Here is a 27,641-nt window from a genome sequence, read left to right on the forward strand (position 1 = left end):
ATGCACCATGGTTTGTTCATAATCCCGCATTATGTTTTACTGTGTATTACAGTAACACTCCTGGAAGATTTACTAAAACTGGAGCATCCAAAATCTGGTGCAGCACTGTATAGTAACCAATCAGCTTCTAACTTCAGCTTTTTCAAATAAGCTTTGCCAATAAAACCTAGAAGCTGATTGGTTACTATGCACAGCTGCACCATATTCTGTTTGCAACAGTTTTAGTAAATCAAACCCTCGGTGTGAACAAGGCCTAAAAGTATATGAAAAGTCTAACTGAATTATATTTCCTCCAAAAAGCACTGTGTACCACAAGCCACTGCCATTCAAAAAACAACAAAAATAAAATATTTGTTGCATCTCAGTGCTGTTCTTCTTCTAAAGTCACTTTCTAGCTCCACACATATACTCCAGGCATGACTGTATGTCATTTCTCAGGGCAGTTTTTCTGACTGTGAACAGTGGAAAATGTGTGCATCATGGGTGCTGAAATGGCCCCTTGTAGTCTCCATTGGAAACCTGTGTGACAAGAGTGACAACACAGGTACACAACTGTGAGACAAGAACATAGTGTTGTCACCATATAACAGGAAATGCCTGCAAAGGTCTTTCATGGCAGAATCATCATTTCAATGAATATTAATATGAGATATCAGCACACTAGAAACAAAAAAAAACCCAAAACAAAGTTTTATTATCCGAGCAGCTGGATACAATCTGCTTCCCCTTGCACAGAAAAATAAGAATTAAGATCACAACCAGTGCTCATGGGACTAATATTCTCTTATGAGTGCTGGTTGTGGTCCTAATTATTATTTTAATGAGGAGTGCAGATTTTAAAATATTGAAAAAGCCTTTGTAAATCACAATAACATGTTAAAGCTTATATAGGTGATTGGATTTACATATATTTTAATTCTAGATGGTCACATCACGCTGTCTGATTTCACTATTTAGGACATCAGGTAAAGTCTGCTATCACAACTCTCTAGGTTTAGAAGACAAGGCAAGGTGTGGTTTTGACCAGAAACAATGGACAAATTTCAGCTTTTTTTCTTGTTTTGCTGTTGAACTGCAGAACAGCCTCAGCATCAATCTCCAGGAACGAGAACTTTTACGGTCCCCTCCATTACAGTCCGTCTGCTTTGCACTGCAACACAAGATACATTAATGAAAGCCAGGGATTTCTTTAAAGATGTAATCTGGGCTCTCGCTACAACCTCCTCCCCAGCATGTAATGGAGCTGGAAAGCGAATGTTCTGGGAGAGAAGCACACAGCCTTCCCCGGGTAGTTTAGTGCCCAGGACTGCAGACACTAGGCCATTGAGGAGAACACCATGAACAACAGGTTTCCCAAATCTTGTGTTCTTAGCAAACTCCTCATCCAGGTGCAGTGGGTTTGTATCTCCAGTAAGTTCAGAGAACAGGGCGACATCCTTCTGAGTGAAAGTCCTAAGAATCTCAGCGCTATCCCCAACCTGCAGGTGCAATGGCCGCCACAATGCTAAGATGTTGTACCACTTGGATGATAATGGACTAATGGAAATCCCAAGTATTGTTCCTCTGGTGACCAAGCTACAGAACATTTTTCAGAATAGCTAGTCAAGAACCAGTTCTCTACTGTTACCAGCCAGGGCCAACAAGAAGGGAGAGACCTATGTAAAAAGAAAAAAATAATAATTTTACTTGAACAAAAAAAAAAAAATCATGCCTATGTTTGTATATTTTAAGAATACTGTAGTTGTATATGTAACTTTGCATTTGAGTCCAGACATGCCAGGATGCAATATATGCATACTGCAGGGGAGGAAAAATGTATATGAATTCCAGTCTGTCTAACCAAGGAGCCAGATACACTGACAACTAGAGAAGAACTCAAAGGTTATTAGCCAGCTGTCATTTTAAGGAAAGCATTGGCTACCTGGCTCCTGGGATTTGTTTAGCCCTGGCATTCTATGGTGAATGCAAGTTGTGTAAAGCAGAAGCCTAGAAACCTGTAAGAGACTGAAATAATGTTTTTGATGGACTGATGCCTTAAAGAAGTAGTCCTCAACCCTGGCCTACAGGGCACACTAACAGGCCAGATTTGCAAGATAACTGAAATACATCCCAGGTGATATCATTTGCTGCTCAGTGATTGCAGTACTATAGTCTGCATCTCCCCAAGGTAATACTTAAAATCTGGCCTGTTAGTGGGCCCTGAGGACCGGAGTTGAGGACCACTGCCTTAAAGCACATGTGTCAAACACAAGAATCTGGCCCTCTGGGCCATTTCGTGTGGCCCTCGCACCTCTCCTGCAGCAGCAGTAGAGCTCCAGCCCTCCTCCAGACCCTGTGCTTTCTGCTTTCCAGCACTGCCTCTAGCTTCTTAACAGCAGCAGCACAAGGTAAGGATAGTGCACTGTAATTTAAGGGAGGGTGGGGGACTCAACTTCTGATGGTGGAGAGGCTCCTGACGTCTTTTGTAAGGCTGGGGAATGCTCTGGACATCTAGTCTTACATATACAACCGACCCTTTTGAAGGCAATCATATTGCTGCCACGGCCCTCGATTAAATTGAGTTTGACACCCGTGCCTTAAAGGATAAGTTCACCTTTTGTAATATGGGCCAGCCCCCGCACCCCCACATCCCCCCCTCTGATCCTCTGTTATGACAGTGAGTGGGGGATTTTCTACCCCCGCTTGCTGTCACAATTTTTAAAAAAAGGCATCCGCTCTGCCTGCCCCACAGCCGCATCATTCCTTCGAGTTCTGTGGATGTAAAAACTACAAGTACCAACAGCCTTTGCAGCTGTCAGCTTGTAGTTCCCAATGAACTACCAGGGCGCAGTTTCCCGCTCTAGGTAGTTCATTGAGTCTTCCTGGCAGTGTTTAACTGCCTGTTTGTACAAGGAGACAGCTTACACAGAATGTCTGCAAGAGCCCTGCTGATTCCAGGCTCATAGAAAAAAAATAAAAAATGTAACTGCAAAAAAATGTGCATTTATTTTTTTTATACAAAGGTGAACTTATCCTTTAATAACCATGTGTAGTTGTCTAGTCTTCACAGTCAGAAAGTTCACTGTCAGGAGCTCCTGATCTCAGACGTGAATGAAAGCCCAGTGTTATTGCTCCATGCAGTGACAGCTTAGAATATAGGTTTACCTGTAAAACACGGATAGAGCACTCCTGGTTCTGATACTGTCCCAGAAGAGTCAGAGAAGTCCACAGCTTCACAAATCCACTGTGAGGAAAGAATATCATCAACTTAATCAGACATGCATGCAACCATAGACATTGCATATGGGGTTGTGTGTGTGCTGCTAGCAAGTATAGAACTTCAAAAAAATCCCACAGTCCCCCTTAGATCAGATCTCATGCTTAGTGTAGCATGTAAGGATTTATTTTCAATGAAAGATGAGACCCCCTTGGATTATGTGATTTAATTTTGGGAGAATGCTTTAATTCAAAGAGGTCGGATTAGAATCGGATTCTTATCTGCAATTAGAGGTTTGTTTACATATGCATTTCGTTTTGCAAATGGAATAGCATAAGACCTTTGAATAACGATATTAAAAGCATATGATCCCATGTGATTGCTTTAACAAAGATCCATCATTAGAATTTTTACTTTACAGTTCTATCCCCTATGGCAGGGATTCTCAACTGTATTGTGACCAGGGCCCATTAAATTCTTTAAAATCCTTCCATGCCCAAACAGTATAAAAAAAAAATTTTATACTCACACAATAAAAGTATGAAAATGCTAAATATGTATTAAAATGCTGGAAGGCTCTGGATAGGAATGTCACTGTGGGAAGAAAGGGGGTTCTAGAGCGGGAAAGATGACTCTACAATCAGACCTGGCAGCCCTGCAGGGGATGAAGTTTCTAGAGGAAGCAGGGATCTCTCCAGAAAGCTGGGGGCTTTGCAGAGGCACTGTGGGAGGCTGGAGGGCACTGCAGATGCTAGCAGGCAATGTGGGTCACTATGGAGGGCCTGGGGTACTGCCGGCAATTATGGAAGGTTGGGGCACAATGGGAGCCGGGAGGCACTCTGGAAGCTTAGAAAATCTGCAGATAGTTGCAGACTTGAGAAGAGGGAGTCTGAGGCCCAGCACCAGGCCATCACCCAGTGGTGGTTGGAAACTACTGCCCTATAGGACAAAGTACATAACATAGGACATAAATACATGCTTTCTAACCTTAGTCACGAGTAGTGACCTGCTCACCTCTCGGCAGCCAAACAACAGTAGAATCATAGCTTCAGCTTGCCTCGGTTGTCATCACATTCCCGAGACAATCAATGGCAAGAGGAATGCAGACGGAGGGGGGGACATGTCAGGCTCTGGTTTACTCTTGCCATTTGCTTGTCTATGGAAAGAACTCACAGTTGAGACAAGCTGTAGCTATTAAGACCCTAACGGGAGTATCCCTTAGCAAGAATCCAGCTGTGTACCTCTTGAATGACACTCCATTATCCATGAAGAAATCTAAAAATCTCTTACTCATACGTTTGCTCGCAGCAGCTAAGGCCTGTATTCCGACGTTATGGAAAAGTAAAAGTCCCCAAACCACAGCTCAATGGCAAGCGTGGGTTGCTTGAAGAATGTAAGAAGGTAAAAAAAACCTTCAACCTTTACAACCACTTTAACCCAATAAAACGCTCTTGTGTTAGCATCAGGACTGAAGCCAACTGGTCCCTGATCCCAAAAGAAGCGGCACCAAGTTCTCTGCGTGGAAAGTAAACAATTCATGTGAGATAACTAAGGCCTTTGCTTTTCATACTGTATATATGTATATACATTCATACTGCTTCACATACCTGCTGTTGATTCTCAATATCGCAGACAATGTCTTATCATCATATTTTAAAAGGTCCAAAGGACAAGAGGCTCCCACCTAGAAACCAAACACAAAGAAAAGGTAATTCAGTGGACTGAATAGCAGAAGGGTTTTCTTATGAAATTGTCATGAACTAAAGTGTAAATAAAGGCATTTTTTTAGTTTAACTAGTGAAGAGAAGAATTAGAACCTTTGCCATGTTTTTATTGAAGTCCCTGACCCTGCTGGGAAGATTCATCCCTCTGTCACTGAGACAAAAAATAAGGAGGAAACCAAAAATGTAAGAGCTGTCTCCAGAGAAAAAGGGGGGCACGCAGAGCGTATTATCCTGCCGCAGTCATAGGACGTCCGGTCAGGATAAAACAACCACCTTCCCGCCGTCATTTGCCTATAGGGTGGGCGGGAAGTGGTCAATCTAAGGTCCATCGGAGGAATGAGTTCATATATTTACATGCGTTGTGCCTTCTGACCACATTTTTTATTATTTTATTTTACATACAGATGAGTTAACCCCTAGTAGTTTTCTGATTAGAATTCACGTTGAAGCACCAAAGCGATAAGTAAAATTAGCCACAAACAAGTTCCATTGCTGTGAATCAATCTGAAATGTGATAGTCTTGCACAGAGTGGAACAGTAAGGCTAGGTTCACATTTGTGCAATTTAGGAATGAAAGCAAAACCGTATGCGTTCCTATAAAGTACAAAAAAAAAAACACACCTCCTTTTAGAAGGTGCACAGCAGTGCCATTAATTATTGGCATCCCAACACACCTTGTTAAAGTGTGTGGAAATTTGCGCACCAAAAAACATGGTACCATGCACTTTTTTGTGGTGCATTTGAAAAAAAGGTGCTTGCATTTCTTGTGTGTGATTTTGCGTGTTGAATTAAATGCTCTGCCCTAAATGTGACACACCAAAACACACGCAGACAGTCGCTCCTGCATAGGTGTGAATGGAGCTTCACACACAGTCACAGCATTGACACTAACATTCTGAGAAGGAACTGAAAAACATCCATAAATACCAAAATAATTATCCAATTGCTATGTATTGTCCTATTCTCTATTACTGTATATTTACTCATATCCATGGAAATGTGGCTGTTACATTGTATTCTGTATTCCAGACCAGCAGAGATATCACAGGTGCTCCAATCAGAGGTGGAAGGACAGGAGGCCTATATCAACCAATAACCGGAGGACAATGTCCACAGCTGTCTGCATGTAATTGCACATGGAGCGGTTACCTGCTGTTAGGAATGGATGTGCGTCCAGCAGCGTTTTTTTTTCATCCCTGTAGGCATGTAACCCCTCTATATATGATTACATCCCAATAACATAAGCCGAGTCGGCTGTGTGCTTTTTTCACTGAAGAGCATAGATGTTCTGGTGATGGGGATGTAACAATTTTATCACGTAGGGATTAGAAGAATCTCCGTATTCTGTACTGGTATTGGAAGCCATAAAAGTGGACAGTCCATGAAGATCAGACACAACGGGTACTTACCTCTCCATGCAATTCCTTTACAGCAGACACAATCAGTGATTTGTACTGAGCTGCAGTCAACTTGACACCTTCACGCTGAAATACTCTGCAGACCAAACACAAGTATATCAGTAAGTACACAGAGCTCTTATAATTAGGGATGAGCTCGGGCGTGGTCGGATCCTCATCCAAACCCAGGTGAGTGAGCCCCCAGGAAGCTGTCACCTGTACTGGGCCAATCATCTGTGACCACAGCTGTGTGTATACACACCCCTTGTGACAGCGCAGAATGCCTCTGACCAGTACAGGTGACAGTTTCCTGGCAGGCCCACTTACCTGGGTCCGGACTAGGATGTGAAAATGTCCGAACTCATCCCTACTTCTAATTAGTGTGATGTGCTTGAGGAACTCACAGCTGAACCTTCAAGTAATGATGCTCGGAGGGGTTCTTCAGCACAATCCTTTCATAAGAAATTGGTTCCGATGGAACGGCTCGTCCTTTCATGTTTCCACAATCCTCTTACTTCTAGGAAAATAAAGCATAGGGAAATAGAAGGCTTTCATCCAGATGCATCGGCTCTCTAATAAAACAAACAGAAGTTAAATCCATTCTAAAGGCAAAACTTTTTATTTTATTTTAAAGTGATTGAAAACACAATTTTTACAATTTTTTTTTTTTTAATACCAAACATGTTATACTTACCTGCTCTGTGCAGTGGATTTTCACAAAGTAGCCCCGATCCTCCCTTTCTAGAGTTCCCCACCAATGTTCCTGGCTCCTCCCCCTCACTAATTGCTCACCATGGCAAGCCGCTTGCTATGGGGGCACTAGTGCGGGCTCACTTTGGATGGCAATGGCTCCTGCTGCTGTTTCTGAGCCGATGAGAAGAGAGAGAGCCAAGAGAGCCGCTGCTCTCCTGTGCACACCTCTGGATCGAGGTGGGGCTCAGATAGGGAGCTGGGGGAGGGAGCTGTACACAGAAGGTTTTTAGTATTAATGCAGAGAAAGCATTCAGGTAAAAAAAACCTTCATGTGTCTGAGCCTCTCCCCCAATCACCTACCTGACACCACTCTCAATCCAGCGCTGTCCCCATTAGCAGACCCACTTGGCTCTCTTTCTGCATTCTCAGACAGAGAGAGCCATTGGTCAGCCAAAGCCTGTGAGGAAGGAGTAGTGGGTGGAGCTGAGCCATATTGTGTGTGTCTATGGATGCACACACCTGGCTCAGGATGGAGCCCGCAGGAGTGCCCTCATAGTACAGCAGCTTGCTATGGGGGCACCGAGAGAAAAGGAGACAAGATCATCGTTAGGAGACACAGAAGAGGAGGTCTGGGCTGCTCTGTGCAATACAACTGCATGGAGCAGGTTATGTATAATGTGTTTATTATTTTAATTTAAAACATCTGAAGCTTTACAACCACTATAAAGACATATTAAATCCAAAAATATAATATACTGCAGCTTACCAATCGTTACACGTGGTGACTGCATTCATTTTCTTTTCCCCCTTTTTTCACCTGGTGATCTGGCCAGTAACACATCTCCTGTATAAGAGTGCCCCTACCCTGGATGAAGGAGCACAGGGGGCACATTGGGTCAGTCTGTTGGTAGGGGAATGTTATATGTACTAGCAGATTTAGATATATGAACAAATGAAAGCCAAACTCCAGCTCACATATTTTAATCAGTTACAGCAAACAGTTTTATTCTTTTTGGAATAAAGTTTTTACATAAATAAAAGCTAATCATCGTACGCACCCCTGTCAGTGGTAAATGGTTTGTCTCCACCCTCTAACTGCTACATCTGTAGGAGAGTTTGTTCTGTTAAAAATAACAGAGTTACTGGCCGGATCACCAGATGAAGATGAAAGAAAGAAAGCCTTAAAGAATATGTAAACCCAACATTTCATATTCCTGATATGCGTCTGCTGTACCATGTACTTGTATGAGAAAGTCTCCTGTTCTCTTCTTATTTCTTCCTTTCTGTAAACTCCCTGCTGTTCCTGCCAGTTCCTCTGCTTTCCTAACAAAAACTGACCTCACTAAGCAGGAGAACACAGCGTGGTCAGTTCTCTAGCTGTGCTGGAAACTTAATGTGCTCTCCTCCAATGATCAGACTTGTCCTGCCCCATCCCCCCCTTTTGCACACAGCCTTTCACTGGGAGGATCAGTGTGATGCTGTTTCTCCTCCTCTAGTTCTTATGCAGCTGAGAACAGAGGGAATGTAATCTCTAAAAAAAGGTATACATAATATAATTGTAATATATATATATATATATATATATATATATATATATATATATATATATATATTTTACAATGTTTTGCCTTTCATTTGTACTTTAATCTGAATGGGTTGTTTTACAAGGTGGGGGTTTAAATATACTGTAAAAAGAAAACAAATGCAGCCATCCCGTCTAAGAATGAGCAAGCTGCAATATAATAAATATTTGCATTTGGGTTTAATACTACTTTACATTAAAGTATGGCTTGTGTACTATTTCTATATGCTATTGTTTTTTTGCTATATTTTTCTCCCTGTTTACTGTGCATCATTTGAGAAAAAATACAGCTTTTGCTGCAATGTTCATCTATTCAGTCCCCAGACTCTCAGTTCTGTCCTTCTCCAGCCAAGGATCTTCCAGGCAGACAGACGGCATCAATCACCCCACTTCCTGTGAGCCCAGGTTGTCATGGACACACTACCCTTGGGGTGCATTATAATTTGCAGGCCTGGGCTCACTGTACACAGGATGGCACTCACATATATATATCCCATCCAGGGACCTGGAATCGTTCTTCCACTAACCTGACCCACTAGGGTTTCCACCTCATCCCTTTAAACCAGGACACGTAATAATTACACAGGTTCTGAGGCTGATATAATGCACAGAAGGCGCTGAGTGAGTTTAATTACCACCTTAATCAGCCACAGAAGCTGTGTAATTAATAATGTGTCCTGGTTTAAAGGGATGAAGTGGCAACCCCATGACCCACCTATGTAGAAGAGCGGAGCGCACTCTGATATCCTCATCCTCAGATCAGAAGGGACAGAAGACAGACAGAGCCAGGGGATTAGTATTGTAGGAGGTCAGCAATGTCAGCCCCTGGCTTCCCTCTATTCTATGTATTCCAGCATGTCTTTGTAGCTCCATAATACAGACAACCTGCTCTGCTATGACAATCACCTCTCACCACCATAACCCTCTATACACCCCGGAGCCACCACACTCACCATCCCTCCACCTGGACACTACAAGACAAATCTTCACATGTCTTCTCAAACATGTCTGCACTGCCGGAGCACAGAGTCCTCCAGGATCCCAGGCGACCGCCATGTTTATGAAGATCAAATAACCTCTAACATTGCCTGAAATGTCCTCCGCAAAATGGCTCCGTAATGGGGACAAAATAAAACTACACGCTACCTCTATGGACTACATCCTGCAGGCGCAACTTTGTAAACTACCCCCCTAGAAACATGGCTGGATCAGCCTAGTTCCTACAGCAAAAATATATTCACCACAGTTCAATAATTGGTGTGTTACTGCCATCTAGTGGAGAAATAAAAATTTACATTAACGACATCATATATAAATTGGTGGAATTTACCTTAAAGTGGATTTCCACCCTAAAATACAACTTTTTGCCATCTTCTTCCTCTCTGTCACCTGAAAAATAAATGGATAATCAAACATTTTTTTTTCTTTACTTACCTTGTTTTATAAGAAAATATACTCACCTTACTTCCTCTTCCTCTCTCTTCGGCCGTGGCCCGCGCCGTCACTTCCTGCTTGCATTGATTCCTGGGAGATGAGCGTCATCGCTCCCAAGAATCAATGCGCCTGTGTTCCGTGAGAATTACCTACCCGTGAGAAAAACCTACCCTCGTCACTTCCGGTTCACGGCAGTGTGTGTAACGTGACCAATTACATTAAAACAGCTGTGCTGCAATATGAGTCATCTCCACTCCTATCCCTGTCACTTCCCTGATCTCGGCTAGTAAATATAAAAGCGGCGGCGGGTGTATGAAAAGATAAATCACGGAGCCGAGAGCCACTTTTATATTTACTAGCCAAGATCAGGGTAGTGACAGGGACAGTAGCGGAGATGACTCATATTGTAGCACAGCTGTTTTAATGTAACCGCCGCGTGGGTAGGTTTTTTTCACGGACACCGTGATCATTTCATACTAGTGCGCATGCGCACTAGTCAGCTCCTCAACTCTTCCATTGCGTATCCGGGGCTGTGAGCATGCGCACTGCTGCGCTGCTCAGCTGTTCCTGGCAGGAAGTGACGAGGGTAGGTTTTTCTCACGGGGTAGGTAATTCTCACGTTACACCTGCACCAGCCCTGCACGTCACTTCCGGTGCGGGCCCGTCATTCACTGCTAAACAGCTTCTGGGCATGCCCAGAAGCTGTGGAGGAATGACGTGCCTGCACCGGACATGAAGAGCGGGGTCGGTGCAGTGCATTCTGGGACGAAGAGGACACCGAAGAGGATGCTTCGGCTTCAGCTGCCCACACCAGAGATGGCAGCGCTGGACAAGACATCTTCAAGGTAAGTATTTCTTCTTAAAGGTAAGTGCGACCCGGGACAGTTCAGAGGCTATCCATTGTGGAATGCACTAGCCCTGACTGTCCCGGGGGTATTTTTATTAAAAAAACTTTCGGAGGGTGGAACTCCGCTTTAAGGTTATAATATAATATATTGTAAATTGGTTCAATAACCGATGTGTTACTGCCACCTTGTGGAGAAATAGGAATTTACAGTAAGTTTATAATATATATTGTAAATTGGTTCAATAATGGTGTGCTACTGCCGCCATGTGGAGAAATAAGAATTTACATTAAAGTTTTAATATATATTGTAAATTGGTTTAATAACCGATGTGTTACTGCCACCTAGTGGAGAAATAGGAATTTACATTAAAGTTATATTATATTTTGTAAATTGGGTCAATAACCGATGTGTTACTGCCACCTAATGGAGAAATAGGAATTTACACTAAGGACATAATACATAAACTGGTTTAATAATGGTGTTCTACTGCCACCTAGTGGAGAAATAGGAATTGACAAAATCGGTTCACTAATCGATGTGTTACTGCCAGCTAGTGTAGAAATAAGAATTTGCACTAAGGTTACAATAATAACAACCATATACTTTATTTTTTACTCCTTACATTTTAGATCAAAAGTCTCTAAACTTTCTAAAAAAAAAAGAGCCAGTTTACAATTTTTCAGACTTGGGAAAGGGGGGGGGAGGGTCTATCACTGGAAGTAGAAAATTCCCTCGTGTCAATGGGGATAAACACTGCCCCATCATTAGTGTTAGTGAGAGGAGTAGTGCCCCATCATTGGTATCAGGGGAAGTTATTGTGCCCCATTGTTGGTGTCAGTAAGTGGAGTAATGCCCAGTCGGGGAGAGGAGTAGTGCCCCATTGTTGTTGTCAGTGGGAGGAATAGTGCCCCATCACTGGTGTCAGAAGGGGAAGCAGTACTCCATCATAGAATTCAGGAGAAATAATAATGCCCCATCATTGGTGTCAGTGGGAGGAATAATTATGGTATCAATCTGAGGAATAGTGCCCCATCATTGGTGTCAGTAGAAGAAATAGTGCCCTATCTTTGGTGTCAGTAAAAGGAATAGTTCCCTATCTTTGGTGTCAGTGGGAGGAATAGTGCTCCATCATTGGTGTTGGTGGGAGGAATAGTGCCCTTTTGTTGTTGTCAGTAGGAAGAATAGTGCCCCATCGCTCTTATCATGGGAAGTAATAATGCCCCATTATTGGCGTCAGTAGGAGGAATTGTGTCCCCTTGTTAGTGTAACTGGGAGTAATAGTGTCCCAGGGGCCAGATATAGGCAAAGGGCCACATCCAGTCCCCAGGCCGCAGTTTGGAGACCACTGTTTTAGATCACCGAAATACACTGGTTCAATAACTGGTGTGTTGCTGCCACCTAGTGGAAAAATGGGAACTCCCACTGAGGTTATAACCCATCACAAGCATAAATATTTCATTTTTTACATTTTAGGAAAACATTGAAATAAACACAGCCATACACCCAATAAAAATCTTATTTTATTTATTTATTTCTTTAGAATTGCATAGCACATAAAAATGTAAATTCAGGACAGTCTAAGTTGATTAGACATTTGTATGTATATTTGTAATACGTTAAATCTTGTTTTCCCATTCCATTCGTACATCCTTGTCTTAAGTGTTCAAATAATAAAGTACTCTCCTAGGTTCCATCAGTATCTGCAATGTAATGTGAAATTAAACATTTTTAATATTTTTATTATAATTATTTCTATATCATAAACAATTGCCATTAAATATATATTAAATAAAGTGCAATTTTCACCCTTTTGGCATTTTTTGTTGCATCTCAGTGTTGCTGATTCCCTGCTTCTTCTTTGCAGCCACTACCTGTCTACATGCACTCAAGCAATGCCTGTATGGCATTTCTCAGGATGAGCTTGCTGATGGTAACAGCATTGTACCATGCCTGTGCAATGTGCATTTGAACAGCCGCTTTAGTTTCAGTTGGAAGGGCAGGATGACAACGCAAGAGCCTGGAGACAGGGACAGGATATTGTCACCTTGTAACAGGAAGTGACTAAACAAGGACCACAATGGCAGAATCCCCAGATAATATTTTAATGGAAGCTGCAGATTTAAAATGTTTTTTTTTTTTAAATATTTTTTTTAGGCTGCTTTAACATGTTAAATTACATTTTAGTGATTGGTTACATACACCATAACAACAGGAATGTTTGTAAAAAAATTGGCATAATGCGTGAAACCGTCTAAAGAAAAAAGTATTGTTTTTGCATGTGAAAATTCCTAATTTTATTATCCTAGAATACACCTAAAAGGAGGATTTGATTGGTTACTTTCAAGAAAACAAAAAACTCCTTAGATGGTATGAAATGCCAGATGTTGTGAACATCCCAATGTTAAAGTAATACTCTAGCCAAAATGTTTATTTTATTTTTAGTTATGGAAAGAATGAGGGAGGGTTATGCTGTCTTTCTTTTTTGTTGTTGTCTCTGAACATTTTTGATTTTCCCTTTGTTGTGTCACTGAGACAGGAAATTCTTTTCAGTGGGGACAAAGAAATCAGATAAAATGTATGTAAACCCTAATGAACTTCTCTTATTTGCTAATTTTTGGTCTGTTAAGTATACCATTGAATTCATTTTGTTATACAGTGCATCCGGAAAGTATTCACAGCGCTTCACTTTTTCCACATTTTGTTAGGTTACAGTCTTTTTCCAAAATTTATTAAATTAGTTATTTTCCTCAACATTTTACAAAAAATACTCCATAATGACAATGTGAAAGAAGTTTGTTTGAAATCTTTGCAAATGTATTAAAAATGAAAAAATTGAAAAAATCCCATATTCATAAGTATTCACAGCTTTTGCTCAATACTTTGTTGTAGCACCTTTGGCACCAATTACAGCCTCAAGTCTTTTTGAGTATTATGCTACAAGCTTGGAACACCTTTTTTTGAGCAGTTTCTCCCATTCCTCATTTGCAGGACCTTTCAAGCTCCATCAGGTTGGATGGGGAGCGTCAGTGCACAGCCATTTCCAGATATTAACAGAGATGTTCAATGGGGTTCAAATCTAGGCTCTGACTGGGCCACTCAAGGACATTCAAAGAGTTATCCCGTAGCCACTCCTTTGTTATCTTGGCTGTGTGCTTAGGTTCGTTGTACTGTTGCAAGATTAACCTTTGTCCCAGTCTGAAGTCCAGAGAGCTCTGGAGCAGGTTTTCATCAAGGATGTCTCTGTACATTGCTGCATTCATCTTTCCCTCAATCCTGACTAGTTTCCCAGTTCCCGCTGCTGAAAAATATAACCACAGCATACTGCTGCCCCCACCATGCTTCACTGTAGGGATAGTATTGGCCAGGTGATGAGCAGTGCCTGGTTTCTCCAGACATGAGGCTTGCCATTCAGGCCAAAGAGTTCAATCTTTGTTTTATCAGACCACAGAATTTTGTTTCTCATGGTCTGAGAGTCCTTCAGGTGCCTTTTGGCAAACTCCAGGCAGGCTGTTATGTGCCTTTTACGGAGGAGTGGCTTCTGTCTGGCCACTCTACTATACAGGCCTGATTGGTGGAGTGCTGCAGAGATGGTTGTTCTTCTGGAAGGTTCTCATTTACGGATGATGAAGGCTACTGTGCTCATTGGGAACTTCAATGCAGAGATTCGTGCCTCGATACAATCTTGTCTCAGTCTACAGACAATTCCTTGGACTTCATGGCTTGGTTTGTGCTCTGACATGCACTGTTAACTGTCGGACCATATATTGACAGGTGTGTGTGTCTTTCCAAATCAAGTCCAATCAACTGAATTTACCACAGATGGACTCCAATAAAGTTGTAGAAAGATCTCAAGGATGATCAGTGGAAACAGGATGCACCTGAGCTCAATTTTGAGTGTCATGGCAAAGGCTGTGAATACTTATGTGCATGGGATTTTTTTTATTTTTAATACATTTTAGATTTCAAACAAACGTCTTTAACATTGTCATTATAGAGTATTGTTTGCAAAACCTTGAGGAAAATAATGAATTTAATCCATTTTGAAAAAAGGCTGTAACAAAATGTTGAAAAAGTGAAGCGCTGGGAATACATTCCCGGTGAACTGTAAAGAGGATAATTCTCCCTAATGGGGACACAGCAATAAAAACCAGACAGTGATTCCAATTCTTATCCACTTTATCCGAAACTAAAGAAACAAAGTTTTGCTTTTAGTTATACTTTGATCTAAATGCTTTTTCTCACCTTTGGACCTTTAGGCAGCATATGTAAAATACAAAATGGAAAGAATAATTAGAAAACTTAGATAAACGAAACTCTCCCCACCCTCAACTCTCACATGGTGCTCAGTGGCTCCATACATTCTACCTACCTATTCTCGCCTTCCTCCATGTTGTCGACTCCAGATTCTCCCGTTACTTGCGTAATCTGCGTTGGTGGTCTGTATTGGATTTAAGAGATTTGGAATAAAATGCATGTTTTTTCATATATTTTATTAATCTTTTCAGATGTACATTTGTCAGCTGACATTGTGCTGCCTGTAATTGCCTTAGGGTGGTCATACACACTACAGTCAGAAAGTACAGTGCAGGGATCCTCAGACTACGGCCCTGCAGCTGTTGCAGAACTACACATCCCATGAGGCATTGTAAAACTCTGACATTCACAGACATGACTAGGCATGATGGGATTTGTAGTTCCTGAACAACTGGAGGGCCATAGTTTGAAGACCCCTGGTATAGTGTATGACCAGCTCTGTCATGGGCCGGGGAAGTTGGGGGAGGGGGATGATGGCAATTTTCACAAGACACAATTACATTAAACTGATAATAAAGGCAGATTTTTAAATAACAAACATGTTATACTTACCTGCTCTGTGCAGTTGATTTTTGCACAGAGCAACCTCGATCCTTCTCTTCTCAGGTCCCCCCGCTGGCGTTCCTTGTCCCTCTTTCCTGCTGAGTGCCCCCTATAACAAGCAGCTTGCAATGGGGGCACCCAAGCAGGCTCACTCCCGAGCCTCATTGGCTTTCTGGCTGTCTGTCTGTCTTCAGGTGAAATTGCACAATTTAAAAGCTACGTTCAATTTAATGGGGACTAAATCAGCTAAATGTGTTTCAGGTGCATCAAAATAAAAGGTCTTTAAAATCTTACAGTTGATTTTCTTTAGAGGAAGCCACAGCTTGAGTAGAAAAGCCTGTCCATTGCCAGCATACTGTGGAAGAAGCACCGTTCTTCTCTCTGTGGAATCAGTGGTCTCTCTGCAGTGCAGAGGTCTAACACATCCTTGCTGGGTCAAACTTAGAGCTCTCAAATTATAAAATCTCATGTTCCCTGCTTACTGTAGAGATCTAGGTCTGACTAGACCACTACTTCTACACAGGGGGACATACTTTTCTACTAAGGCCATTGCTGCTTTGTAAAGAAAATGAACTGTAGGACTTTGCACACCATTTTTCTACACCTCCTGGACTGCATTAGCTGATTTAAAGTAAATGTGAACCCTCACCTTGTAAAAAAAACTTATTGAGTTTAAAATAGAAATGAAAGGCAAAACATTTGTGTATACATATAAAAAGCTATAAATACCTCTTTTACCCTTTTTTTTTTTAAGTAATCACATTCCCTATGTACTCAGCTGCATAGAGCTAGGGGAGGAGAAACCTCAGCACACTAATCTTCCCAGTAAATGGCTGTACAGGGGAGGGGGGCTTGTCAGCACAAGTCTGATCATCGGATTAGCTTCCAGCACAACCAGAAAACTGGACCACGCTGTGCTTTTCTGCCTAGTGCGGTCAGTTTTTTTCAGGAAAGCAGGGGGACTGGCGGGAACACCAGGGATTCGGGGATTTCACACAAAGGGAGCAATACAAAGTGGACAGGATATGCTTTAATGCAAGTATATGGTACAGCAGGTACAAATTGGGAATATGAGGTATATGAAATGTTGGGTTTACATAATCTTTTTTTTTTTCTCTTTTTTAATCAAAAGGAGTTTTATTGAAAGAATAAAACACATTACAAAGAAACAACACAAATAAAGTAACGCCAAGACAGTTCTACAGAGATGATAGGCAGTCATAGAAAGTTCAGTACATAACCATGAAAAAACACAGTGCTGAGAAGAGCGGTCTATCATGTCTGCATATATAACTAAACCATTACCACCTTAATCTGACTATACTGAGACACATCCTCCACCTTCATTTTCCAGTGGGAAGTTTATGCTTGTGTTCACCGGTTAAAGGAATTAGGCTCAACCTATGAGCAGTCTGTCCATCACTAATTCCAGTGGACTCAAGCCAGGGGTGTCCAACCAGGGACCCCATAAGGCATCAAATTTACGAGGACGACCCCTGTGTTGGTAGATATACAGTATTTCTGTACTCTGAGGGTTTCTCCGATACATTGTAAACATTCCTTGTAAGTGGGAGACTTGGTAGACTTCCAATTGCGAAATAGCACCCTCCAAGCTGGAAATAGGGCTCTAGCCACCGCCTCTCAAGTAGGGGCCGACAAATGTAGGTCATCTAATATCCCTAAGAGGCAGGGTTTTGGTTCCAGCGATACAGAGGTCTGAAACACCTTGTTAATGTTATTTAGCATTGCCACCCAATAGAGGTGTAGTTTGCGGCATCTCCAGGGTAAATGGATCAAGTCTCCATGGCCCGTTGAACACTTGCCACAGATGGGGGAGTCTAGAATGCCCATGGCGTGTAGTCTGACTGGGGTGAAATGCACCCTTAGAAGTAGATACAGCTGCATAAGTCTCTGTTTCTCATTCAGTGAACATTGGGGCACTGCCTGTAGTGCTTCTTCCCATTGTTCATCTATAAAGGGACCCAAGTCTCCTTTCCACCTTTTGCCTACCCTTAAGGGGAATGCAGTTAAAAAGTCAGTAAGCAACATGGCTTAACCACTTGCCGACCGCCGCACGACTATTTACTGCGGCGGTCAGCCCCTCACAGACAAAGCGACGTAGTACTACGTCGCTAGCCTGTGAGACTTCTAAGGAGCAGGCGCGCGGTCATGGACCCCCCCCCCGCGCGTGTGCCCGGCGGACCCAATGTCCGGCGGGCACTCGCGATCGTCCGTTACACCGGAAGAAAGGCAGGCGGCTGATGTAAACAAAGCCGCCTGTCATTCTTCCCTGTGTAAGAATGGAGATCAGATGGTTCTACTATGTAGGACCGTTGATCTCTGTTCTTACACCAGTAACCATGTCCAATCACAGTTAGAAGCACGCCCCTAGGACACACTTAACCCCTCCCTCTCCAATACAGTTCTCCTTCCCTGCCAGTGTCATTTTTACAGTAACAGTGCATATGTATAGCACTGATTACTGCAGTAATGTCACTGGTAACCCCAAAAGTGTCAAAATGTCAGTCAAGGGTCCGATCTGTCCGCCGCAATGTCGCAGTCCCGCAAAAAAAAAATCGCAGGTCGCCGCCATTACTCGTTAAAAAAAAAAACAACAAAAATGACAAAAATCTTTCCCTTTGTTAGTAAACGCGATAACTTTTGCGCAAACCGATCAAAATACGCTTTTTGCAATTTTTTTTACCAAACATATGTAGCATAAAACAAGTTGGCCGAAAATGTTAAAAAATTTAGATTTTTACATTTTTTTTTGCAAAATTGACACAATTTTTTTGTTTATAGCACATGATCAAAAAATCGCACAGGTGATCAAATACCACCAAAAGAAAGCTCTGTTTGTGGGAAAAAAAGGACGTCAATTTTGTTTAGGTACAGCGTCGCACGACCGCGCAATTGTCCATTAAAGTCACGCAGTGCCGAAACGCAAAATAGGCCCTGGTCAGGAAGGGGGTAAAATCTTCCGGGGCTTAAGTGGTTAACATCTAGATATGTATCCCTTTGTGGAGACAGTTTCAGCCATCATATTGAACACCGGTGTAGGAGACTGCAGCCATTCTACACTGGAACCTTGCCCCTCTACAGCATGCTTGAGCTGAACATAATAAAATAGCATGGAGCTAGGTAAGCAGAAATTCGTACTTAATACCTCAAATGAGCATAGGGCTCCATTCTTAAAAATATGATGGAGATGTGTTATACCCAATTTCTGCCATCGAGGGGCTTGTTGCATCTTGTCCAGCTGAGGAAATTGACTATTATGCCATTAAGGACTGTAGAGGGTGAAACCAGTGACCTGTTGGAGTTGTTTAGCCTTGTTCCACACTTTCTGTATGAGGGTATAAGTGGGCATAGGGCGGTTAGATATAGCGAAGGCCCCAGCCTCCAATCCAGTAGGTATATCATCTGCTTTAGTCATGTGCAACAAAATAAAGATGGAGGAATCTGAATCTAGCTGATGTTCCCTAGAAGTGGTGGGCATCAGATCACTGCACAGGTGCTGTAACTGCGCAGTCAAGTACTATAGCCAGGGATTGGGCATGGCCAGACCTCCTGCCTCCTTAGATTTTTGCAGATGTTCTAGTTTCACTGTAGGAGCCTTATTGTGCCACAATAGTTGTCTATAAAAATGGAATTCACCTCATGGAAGATACTAAGTGGAATCACTACAGGTGTATTGTGTAAAAAGTATAGGAACTGGCGCATAAAAATAATTTTCACTAGGTTCATCTTGCCTGCTAGTGACAACCAAAGTCTGTTCCAAACTTTAATTTTGTCTCTAAAGTGGCTACATAAAGGGGCTACATTTAGGCGGCAGAAATCACCTAGTTTTGGGGTGATCTGTATACCCAGGTATTTGAAGGAAGAAGTTATAGAGACCTGACAGGAGGGAGTGATAGATTGTAAAGGGTTATCATCTAAAAGTATTAAAGCTGATTTGTCCCAGTTAATAAGTAGACCTAAATAAATGCCAAACTGATAAATAGTGCCCATTGCTACTTCCAGAGAGTGAAGGGTATCACTCAATAGTAACATAGTATCATCCGCATATAGCATGACCTTTTCTTGTACCTCACCAAATTGAAAGCCCACTAAATCTGGGTTTTGTCGATTGGACGCAGCCAGTGGTTAAATCGCTATTGTGAAAAATAATGGCAACAATGGGCATCCCTGGCGGGTGCCCCTGCCGGGTGGAGCCTCAAGTGAAATCCGGCCCACCTCCCTAATGACTGCCAACGGGTGGCTGTGTAGCAGCCAAATCCAAGAAATAAAGATGGGGCCAAAGCCAAATCTAGCAAGGACAGCCCAAAGAGGGGGCCATTCCACACTGTCAAAGGCCTTGGCCATGTCAAGAGATAACAGTGCCCTGTTGCCCATGTCATCCGCTGTGGCCTGCATAATAAGGAACAACCTATGGAGATTGACTGCCATGGATCTTTAGGGCATAAAACCGGATTGATCCTGGTGTACAATGGTGGAAATGGCTTTATTAAGGCGCATCGCCAGTACCTTTGCCAGTAATTTAATGTCACTTTGCAGTAGGGATATTGGCCTATAAGAGCCAGGGTCCGTGGGATCTTTACCCTGTTTCAGCAACAGAATTATATTAGACATAGAATATGGAAATGTACCCCCCTTTATAGCAGCAATGAGCACTTTCAGCAAATATGGCAATATACTCTCCCCTTATACTCTGTAAACCTCAATCGGCAGGCCGTCATCACCTTGCATAGTCTTTAAACCTAAATTTCAATTGAGCATTAAAAATGGTGAACTGTTCCATTCAAACTTACTTTATTTAACAGAAAAGTTTCGAACTTGGACATGCTAATAGAAATACACAAAATACAAGTATCACCAAATCTTACCTGCCCTCGCTGTCATTCCTAGTAGTATTGAAGAAACAAAGAAAACATAAAAAAATAAATGAACAAGTGAAAAAAAGGATCCTGATCTCTATTCTCATCCTTCTTCTATAGAACATTCTAGCAAAATAAAGGAGTGACCATGAACACAGATATTGTACATGAAAAATACTATTGAGTCCAAGTCACGCAGTTTTAACACATTTTTTTTATGACATTTAATACAGATAATTCAAGGAAAACTCAATTCTGGTTAAAAAAAAAACTAATTGCAACATAAGTTTACATACATTAATGATAATCCCTTCATCCGATAAGCCCTCACCTGGGGGATAAGACCAACCAATGGTCTATATGCACTTTTGTTCCTCTCTGTTTTATGCTGTTTCACTCCTTTGGTGACAATCTTGAGTTTATAATCCTCCTTCTCTTAAACTTATCTCCATACGCCCAAATTATAAAGAGAGAAAGCTTGACATAGTGCTTTATCTTTTAAAAAAACTGCTTTGTTAGACACTTAATATAAAAACACTCACATTTTCCTGGTGCTTAGAGTGCACCAAACAGTAAAAAGCATTCAGTCCTCACAGTGCGGATAAAACAATCAGACACTAATACCGTGGTATGCTCACAATGCGCGCCTCAGTGTGACGACAGGGTCACGTGGCTTCCTCAGGGAGACAGGGGGATATCCCCCTGAGGAAGCCACAAGACCCTGTGGCGTAACATGTAGGGGAGGGGCCAATCTGTCATCACACTGAGGTGCACATTGTGAGCATATCATGGTAATACTGTCTGATTGCCTTCTACCCGCACCCAAGATTGCCACCAAAGGAGTGAAACAGCATAAAACAGATCCTCAGAGAGGGACAAAAGTGCATATTGACCAAGAGCACATCGGATGAAGAGATTATCCTTAATGTATGTGGATGATTCGAGAACATAGTGGTGAACACTAATTAAGGAAGCATTCATTTGGATATGTGAACACAAGCCTGTTTTTTATGAAAGATTAAGCATAAGCAAATTCATGCCAAAGAATACTTTGTGGACTGATGCATTGTTGGTTTTGTTTTGTTTTGGTAAAGTTATATAGGGTTTGATATGTAATGCTGATTCTGAAAATTACTATACAAACAGATTTAAAGGGATACTGGCACAATAGCATTTGGGAGCGCCGGACAACTTTTGAATGCAATTTTGCACGTTGATTCATGTTTAGAGAGTATGTAAAGGTGTGAGCAATTCGCTTTGTAAGTTTTGTAGTCAAATAGCACTTAATAGCACAACATAGCAGCGCGCTAGTACACCCATTTTTAATTTTCAGAAATTTATTTAGGGGGAAATAAAAGCTTAAAACAATAGTAGCCTAAGGACTTTCCACTGTAGTCATACCTCCCAACTTTCTGAGATTGGAACGAGCGACATCTATAAGCAAAACTATATAGGTATAGGACACACCCCTTGCCACACCCCTTAAAGGAAAATTATCCAAAAAAAAAAAAATGATTAGTTAAACCTACAAGTAACTTTTTTTTACCACTACCTGTTAGGATTGAGTTCCCCTGCTGGTGACACTGTGTTGCCCTGGGCTGAATGCTGCACTTCCATTGTCCACCAGCAGGTGTCTCCCAGAAGCCAGCAGGCTTCTGGGAGACACCTGCTGGTGGACAATGGAAGTGCAGCATTCAGCCCAGGGCAACACAGTGTAACCAGCAGGGGAACTCAATCCTAACGCTACCATTTCTTTTTACTGGCTTCTGAAATTTACAAATGCAGCAATTTAAAAATTGGATTAAAGATTTAGCACTCTGAAACACTTTTTGAAAGATAAAAAGTGCATTTTATATACAACTACTGTATATAGAACAGACCAAATTATGGACAAATGAGGAGGAAAGAGGGACAGAGGGACTTTGTTCCAAATCAGGGACAGTCCCTCGAAATCAAGGACAGTTGGGAGCTATGGTTTAAGTACATTTAACCAGAAGAAAAAAAATACCCTTTGACCATAGCCTAAGAAAATTCAACCAGAAGAGAAATTGCCTTAAGAACATTTGATAATGTCCCATTCACACAACAGCCATAGCTTTATACATTGCCGAGACAAGGTCATCTAGAGCCCAGGGCAAACGTGTCAACCCCCCCCCCCCAGGTGTATGAGCATAAAATGTCAACAAAAATTCCCAAAAAGAACACTGAGAACCAATCTGCATGCTCACCCCATAAGCATCAATTCCCCCTCCTCCCAGCACAAATCTGCCCACCTGCTGAAATACCCTCTCTCAGCACAAATCTTTGCCCCCCCCCCCATCCCCCATGACTCACAGTGCCCAGGGCAGCCGACCCTCCTGTCCACCCCTTGTCCCTGCCCTGGCTTTATACATTGTATAAAACTAGCCAATGCTGGTTTATTCATATATAACTAATATACATGTAGTTTCACTGCACCAATAGGTAATTCTTTTCATACACCCCTTCTATGTGATGTCTCATACCATAAAACCTGAGTATAATATAAAATAAAATTGCCTTACCAGTCTCCACACTCTCGTGCAGCTAAGGGAGAGAAGGAGTTGTCACATACGTTACAAGACGGCATGCAGAATAAAACAAACATTTTTTTACAGCTCATTTTCAGTACTGCCTGTGTCCCCGTTGGTGAAATTTTCCCTCACTTCCTGGCTATACCCAGCCCAATATTATAGTTTGCAGAAGCTTTCGTAAGAATTCAAACCTTAGGAAGCTCAAACTAGGCTAGAACAAAAAAAAAATAATACATTTGTAATTGTAATGATTGAAAGTCTACATTACCAGCATCCACGGAGGGCCCACAGCCCATGGCTGCAGAGAATAATGGCTACTCCTTGAGTCACCTCCCAGCCGTTGCTATTTTATTTCCAAGATTGGAAGATTATTTTCACAGAAGAATTAATCTTCAGGGATTAGGAATGGTTGGTATGATAAGAAGGCAGAGGCTGAAGGTTTCATTCTTAGGTCAGTCTGTCCAGAACTGATATTTCAGTTTAGTGTAGATGCCCCATACAAGATGTTTATACAAGGTGGAGCGACAACCAATTTGATCTTGGAAGCTTCTTATCCCCTCTGTATCACCAGGTATGATACGATTAGATTGCCCTGTGAAAGGCTATGCTGAAAACACTGCAAAAGTGTTCATTGGAGAAAGTCACTTCATCCAGATTCCAGAGAGACCCTCATATGTAGGGTGGGTGGGTCTGCTGGGTGAATCAATGCTGTGTAACTTCATGGCTCTCTACTCAATGACTGGTCTACAAAAAGAACTGAGAATTTTTGCACAACAAAATGAGTGAACATTCTCTTAAAAGATCCTGTTGTGTGAAAAGCAGATCCCTGTTCACCTACTGCACATCATTGGACCAGCTTTTCTCAACTTTTTTTCTGTCGGGGCACCCCTTAAAAGCATGCAAAATGTCGGAGCACCCAGTCCAAAATATACAAAAGTAATGTTACCAATCAATGGGTAACCTGAGCCTGGGAAGATGCACATAACCCCCTTGATGAAATTAACTTCACATCAGAAGCCCCATCCTCATATCAGATGTCCTCCCATTACATCAGAGGCCCCCCCATCAAATCAGAGGAACCCAATCACATTAGAGGCCCCCCATCAAATCAAGGGAACCCCATCAGATCAGATGCCCCCCATCAAATCAGAGAAACCCTTATCACCATAGAGGCCCCCCATCAAATCAGAGGGCCCTCATCACATCAGAGGAACCCCCATCACATCAGAGGTCCCACCATTACATCAGAGGCCCCCCCGTCACATCAGAGGGACCTCCATTACATCAGAGGTCCCACCATCACATCAGAGGTCCCCCGTCACATCAGAGGGACCTCCCTTACATCAGAGGTCCCACCATCATATCAGAGGCCCCCATCACATCAGAGGAACCCCTATTACATCAGAGGTCCTGCCATCACATCAGAGGCCCCCCATCACATAAGAGGAAACCAAATCACATGAGAGGTCCCACTATCACATCAGAGGAACCCCCATCACATCAGAGGAACCACTCATCACATCAGAGGAACCCTCATCACATCAGAGGCCCCCCCGTCACATCAGAGGGACCTCCATTACATCAGAGGTTCCACCATCATATCAGAGGCCCCCATCACATCAGAGGAACCCCTATTACATCAGAGGTCCCGCCATCACATCAGAGGCCCCCCATCACATTAGAGGAAACCAAATCACATCAGAGGTCCCACTATCACATCAGAGGAACCCCCATCACATCAGAGGGACCCCCCATCACATCAGAAGGACCCCAATCACATCAGAGGCCCCCCATCACATTAGAGGAAACCAAATCACATCAGAGGTCCCACTATGTCTTCAGAGGAACCCCCATCACATCAGAGGGACCCCCATCACATCAGAAGGACCCCAATCACATCAGAGGAACCCCATCACATTAGAGGAACCTGAATTCCATCAGAGGTTCCACAATCTTATCAGAGGAACCCCCATCACATCAGAGAGACCCCCATCACATCATAGGCCCCCCATCACATTAGAGGGCCCTCATCACATCAGAGGAACCCCCATCACATCAGAGGTCTCACCATAACATCAGAGGCCTTCCATCACATCAGAGGAACCCCCATCAAATCAGAATAAACCCATAAAATCAGTCCCACCATCACATTAGAGCCCATACTTATCATCAGAGGTCCTCCCATCATGTCAGAGTACCCCCATAACCTCAGAGGTCCCACCATTACATCAGAGTCCACAGTTATTATCAGAAGTCTTCCCATCATGTCACAGGTCCCCCCATCGCATGAGAATAGTAACCCCATAATGTCAGAGTCCTCTCATCTTATAAGAGTCTCCCCTAAACATCAGAATCCCCCCATCACACGGGAATCCTCCCATATAATCAGAGTTCTCCCTATGTATCAAAGTCACCCCATCACATGAGAGTACCCCTATAATGTTAAAATGATTACTGTGTGTTTTGTCTTTTATCAGATAAGTGAGTAAAAGGTTTCCCTAGATATGAAATATTTTTATTGCAACACAGAAAAACAGAATGCTAACGTAACCTTTAACCCACCAACAATTTGTGTGTAATAAACACTTGTCTTGGCTGCACACTCTGTAATGTCGGTAAAAGTGTCCCACAAAGCATTTGTTATAGTTATTGCAGCATTAGATCCCAATCTTCCGTAAGGGAATGTACAAAAATAAGAACAAACTCAATGGAGGTCTTCTCTGCTTCCTGGGATTCTGGCTGGAAGACCTCAACCCTGCAGTATGAAAAGTAGCGAAGGTGTGGAATACATGAGATATATGATACTGGACCTTGAGGTCAGCTTTGTTAAATTAACGATAACCGATAAGATAGCAGCACAGAGAACAGGGCACAGTGATGTAGACTATAGGTCAGGAATGTAGCCAGATTATAATAATCTCTCTACACTGGGATAAAGGTTATGAGATGTTTGCAGTCCTCCCAGTCTTGCTGGAAGAGAGCTCTAACTGGAATATACACCGATCAGCCATAACATTGCGACTAGAGATGGGCTCGGGTTCCCATGTGCCTGATCCCGCCAGGAAGCCGACACTCCACTCCGTTAATCTCAGGCACTGAGACATTTCCCGATCCACAGCTGCACAGATGGGGAAATGTCTCAGTGCATGTGATTAGCGGATCGCAGTGTCGGCTTCCTGGTGGAATCGGGCACTAGGGAACTCGAACACACCCGAGCCCATCTCTAAATATGACCACCAACCTAATATTGGTCAGTTCCCCACTTTTGACATCAAAAAAGCCCCAGCCTATCAAGGCATGGAGGCCACTAGACTTCCGAAGGTATGCTGTGGAATCTGTTCCAGTTCTGATGCTCACGTGCCCATTATAGATGTTTTTGGTTGTGGACATGGGTCAGCATGGGCAAACTGACTGGTCTGCGACTATGCAGCCCGAACAAACTGCGATGTGCTGTGTATTCTGACCAGGGCCGGCCCTAACATGGGTCCCACTGGGTCTATTGGACCCAGGCAGAACTTGGAGAGGGGCAGCAGATTGACTCCCAAGAATTTTTTTTTACAGCAGTTTTATGTGTCATCAGTTTGCGGTGTCTTACGGGTGGCATTTCCCTATCTCATACTGCTGGCCGTAGTGCAAACTGATGAGTATGTGGAGGCGGAGCGCCTCCTCCGGGGGAACGTCCCTCACGTGATCGTGGTGTGCGCAATGACCTCAGACATCAGCACACTCCATCTCACGCAGGGCAGGCTGGATCTTCTAGGGCGGTGGGAACTGCAAGACACTGGAGTGACAGGAGGACTGAGGACAGACAGTGGGTGTTTGGTGGACCGGTCCGGTGGTAAGTTATGGAAGAAGATAACAGTATGCATAATATTTTCTAAAGGTTAAATTTACATAAAATAATGGATGTGGGGGCCTTTTATTGGGCGTGATTTTTTTTTTTTGGGGGGGGGGGGGGCAGCATTTCATTCTTCGACCAAGGCAGCACGATGTCTTGGGCCAGCCCTGAGTCTGACACCTTTCTATCACAATCAGCATTCACTTTTTCAGCAATTCAAGCTACAGTAGCTCTTCTATTGGATCGGACTACACAGTCCAGCCTTTGCTCCCCACATGCATCAATGAGCCTTGGCCGTCCATGACCCTGTTACCGGTTCACCTATTTTCCTTCTTTGGACCACTTTTGGTCGGTCCTGACCATTGCAGCCCAGGAACATAGAACAAGAGCTTCAGTTCTGGAGATGCTCTGACCCAGTCATCTAGCCATTACAATTTGGCCCTTGTCAAATCTCTCAAATCCTTGTTTGCCATTTTTTTTTTTGCTGTCAACACATCAACTTCAGGCGCTGCCTAATATATCCCACTCGCTTTCAGGTGCCATTGTAACGGGATACTCAATTCTATTCACTTTACCTGTCAGTGGTCATAATGTTATAGCTGATCCGTGTTTTTCAAACTGCCTTTTCATCCAAAAAAAAAAA

At 42.8% G+C, this 27,641-nt stretch overlaps 1 protein-coding gene across 2 annotated transcripts; it reads right to left on the bottom strand.

Annotated features, from left to right (window-relative positions):
- Positions 1–225: 225 nt before the first annotated feature.
- Positions 226–9,686, bottom strand: LOC309562268 (ribonuclease P protein subunit p14-like). Of its 2 annotated transcripts, XM_082266388.1 has the most exons (6): positions 9,546–9,686; positions 6,722–6,834; positions 6,330–6,414; positions 4,804–4,880; positions 3,145–3,223; positions 1,458–1,655 (listed from the first exon to the last, which is right to left on the bottom strand). In XM_082266388.1, the coding sequence occupies exons 2-6, from the start codon at positions 6,811–6,813 to the stop codon at positions 1,599–1,601; spliced, it is 390 nt and encodes a 129-aa protein (XP_082122514.1). In that variant the 5' UTR covers positions 6,814–6,834; positions 9,546–9,686; the 3' UTR covers positions 1,458–1,598. The 2 variants fall into 2 exon arrangements, with proteins under 2 accessions (XP_082122513.1, XP_082122514.1); XM_082266387.1 differs by lacking the exons at positions 4,804–4,880; positions 6,330–6,414; positions 6,722–6,834; positions 9,546–9,686 and having other exon boundaries at positions 226–1,655.
- Between the last annotated feature and the right edge of the window lie 17,955 nt (positions 9,687–27,641).

The sequence above is a fragment of the Pelophylax lessonae genome (genome assembly GCF_965119305.1).
Source record: "Pelophylax lessonae genome assembly, chromosome: 8".
Classification (NCBI taxonomy): Eukaryota; Metazoa; Chordata; class Amphibia; order Anura; family Ranidae; genus Pelophylax; species Pelophylax lessonae.

Coding starts and splice junctions, on each gene's coding strand:
- LOC309562268 (XM_082266387.1), bottom strand. CDS start 1,586: ATGTTCTGTAGCTTGGTCACCAGAGGAACAATACTTGGGATTTCCATT.